Below are 2686 nucleotides of genomic sequence, written 5' to 3'. Positions count from 1 at the left end.
ACACACACACACACACACACACACACACACACTCACACACACACCTCAAAACTCGGTGCAAAATGTTTATAAGCCTTGTATAATCTTGGCATTCACAGAATAGTGCAGTATGGTTTTAATACCACGGCGAACTCTCAAGTCATTCATCTTAGACCTTTGAATTCACCTTAATTTTAAAGTTAGCACTCAAATATGTAACCGACATCTTTGGTGAAATGGTTAGCAGCATCGCTGTTGCACGCAGGAGACCCGAGTTCGATTCCCGAGTGGGGAGAAAATGTTTATCAAGTGTCTCGAATCAGTCTTTCCGCTGAGGTGTTATATCCCTCTCAGCCCGAGTTGAACACGGCTGGTAGGACCGGAAGCCCGCTTTCTAAATGATCTACATTGTGTCGATGGGACATTAAAAATCTCAGTATTTTTTTAAAAAAATGATACGCAAAGAAATATTTACAGTATTTTGTTTCCTTCTCTTCTCTTTCACAGACTTTTCAACAAGGAAAAGGTTCGTATTCTGGATGGAGGCCAACGACTCAAGTTGATCAACGTGACTGGAGAGGATAACGGCGTCTACTCTTGTCGCGCCGAGAACATGGCAGGGGCCGTCGACAGTGATCGGAACTTCATCCTAAACGTCAAAGGTGAGTTCAGTCTATGAATCACTTCATGCTTAGCTTTAAAGGACTTGATGTTTAACTTTAAAGGAGACTTCAATTTATGGGTGTTTACATGCTGAACTTTAATGGTGAGTTCAGCCTATATCTTCCTCTTAGCCGTTAAGAGGGAGTTCAATCAATACATAATAAAATATTTCAATCTATAGATTAATAGTGAGTTAGGTGTACGACTGTTAATTCGTCTTAAATGCTCCATGTATAAGGATAAAATCCATCCGAAACGTAAAATTCGTCCTACAAATTAAAATATTGTTAAACAGTTATTCTGACGTTAACCTCCTTCTAAACAGTAAAATCCATCCGAAACGTAAAAATCGTCCTACAAATTAAAATATTGTTCAACAGTTATTCTGACGGTAACCTCCTTCTAAAGAGTATCAATGAAATCGATGTATAGCCAAAATATCCTCCTAAACGGTGAACGTGAGTTCAATGTTTAACTTATATAGCATCTTTTAATTCGTGATGTGATTGTTAATCGTTTTTTCTAATAAAGTGTATATAAAATTATGTAACTAGAACGAATGGAAACGACACGAATGTAATAAATGACAGAATGTTAGTCGTAATCATCTGAGAAACTACTTTCCACTTGTAAAAGGTTATATTAATCAAATGCATGACAAAGAACAGAATGTCCTTCTTGGGAAGGTAGACGACATGCGCTTATATCCTTCCCCCCCCCCCCCAAAAAAAAAGCCCTAACTCAGAGTTGGAATGAAAAATTAAATCTTTAATGCTTTTGTAGGAATGCTGCTCTGATGTGTAAATCTCTTGTGCTGGCGTGTAAATCCTGCGATAATGTATAAATCGTGCATGTTATGACATTCCAAATTAGAAAAGGACGCCTGGGTTAAGTCGGCGCACAGTTTCCTCAATAAATGCATCATTTGTCGTTGCAGCAAATTAATGGAGGCGACCGTGCTAGAGCTGTGTTGTTTCTGCTTTAAAGCTGAGGCCGTTTTAGAGACCTGGCGGGCATAAGGTCCTAGTACGAATCCGGTCCCTTTATTGGTTGTTCTTTTTTGGGGGGTCCAGTTGGAAATGGGCGTTTTGTTGAAGTTTTGGAAGTTTTTAGAGCCTCTGTGTCGTGTAAGCGCTACGGGGTTTTTTTGTCATGGAGGCGTTATACGCCCACATCGACACAATTTAGATTATTCGGGAGAAGGGCTTCGCCCGGCCTGTCAGGGCCCGCCTGGACTGAGCGGGATACAACAGATTCCAGCAGGAAGACAAAGGTACTTGATAAAACTTCTCCAAACCCGTTTGTGGACACGAACGTTGAACAAGAACAGACAGAGTCGCCTCCTATGGACAAAAAAAATTGGGTTGTTTCAGCTTTGATGGACAAACAACCTAAAAATGTCTGCTTGTGGATCCAAATTATGGTCACTTAGATTGAAGTCCTGCATGACATCATCATTCTAAGCTACCAAAGAGCTTTTTATTCATATTGGGTATGCGATAACTTAGTTTAGGTGGAGTGTTACAGAACATGCGACACAATAATGTCATATAAGTGCCGAAGACTAGAGATGTTACAAGAGAGTAACAAACACAAACAAGGAGGAGAGATAAGTAGGCGTACGTGAAATGTTTGACAGGAAAGAAGAAGCAAACCACACCTGGGTACCCGCCAATCACCCATGCGATAACTTTGTTGATTTCCCTTGTTTTATCCCATTAATTTGAGATGTGCCAAAACTGCATTCATTTTTTGTCTCTGTTGCAGCCACCGACTCGCCCCGGCTGAGAGAGGCTGAGTTCACGCCCTTCCAACTGGCCCTCAAGTACCAGGCAGCCCGGCTAGATTGTCCCTTCGAAGGCGTCACTCGCATTGACTGGTTCTCCAACTACGAGAAACTCTCCAACGTCAGCTCCAGGTGAGATGGAGTTATCGTGGCGAGCGAGGTGTTGACGGTTCTCCGATCTGCTGTTGGTGTTGTTGTTGTTGTTGTTGTTGTTGTTGTTGTTGTTATTGTTGTTGGTGTTGTTGTTGTTGTTGTTGT

General features: G+C 41.4%; 1 protein-coding gene across 1 annotated transcript in view; it reads left to right on the top strand.

The window, feature by feature from the left end:
• The window catches only part of LOC101855346 (inactive tyrosine-protein kinase 7), a gene marked incomplete in the record, with an annotated part of 216154 nt that overhangs the window by 181992 nt on the left and 31476 nt on the right, over positions 1-2686 (top strand). The window contains 2 exon segments of the mRNA XM_013083847.2: positions 487-641; positions 2410-2560. Of these exon segments, the coding sequence (XP_012939301.1) occupies positions 487-641; positions 2410-2560 (306 nt within the window).

This window comes from Aplysia californica, unplaced genomic scaffold (genome assembly GCF_000002075.1).
Source record: "Aplysia californica isolate F4 #8 unplaced genomic scaffold, AplCal3.0 scaffold00257, whole genome shotgun sequence".
Taxonomy (NCBI): domain Eukaryota; kingdom Metazoa; phylum Mollusca; class Gastropoda; order Aplysiida; family Aplysiidae; genus Aplysia; species Aplysia californica.
The sequence above is the reverse complement of the archived record's forward strand: the minus strand, read 5'-3'. Positions and strand labels throughout refer to the sequence as shown.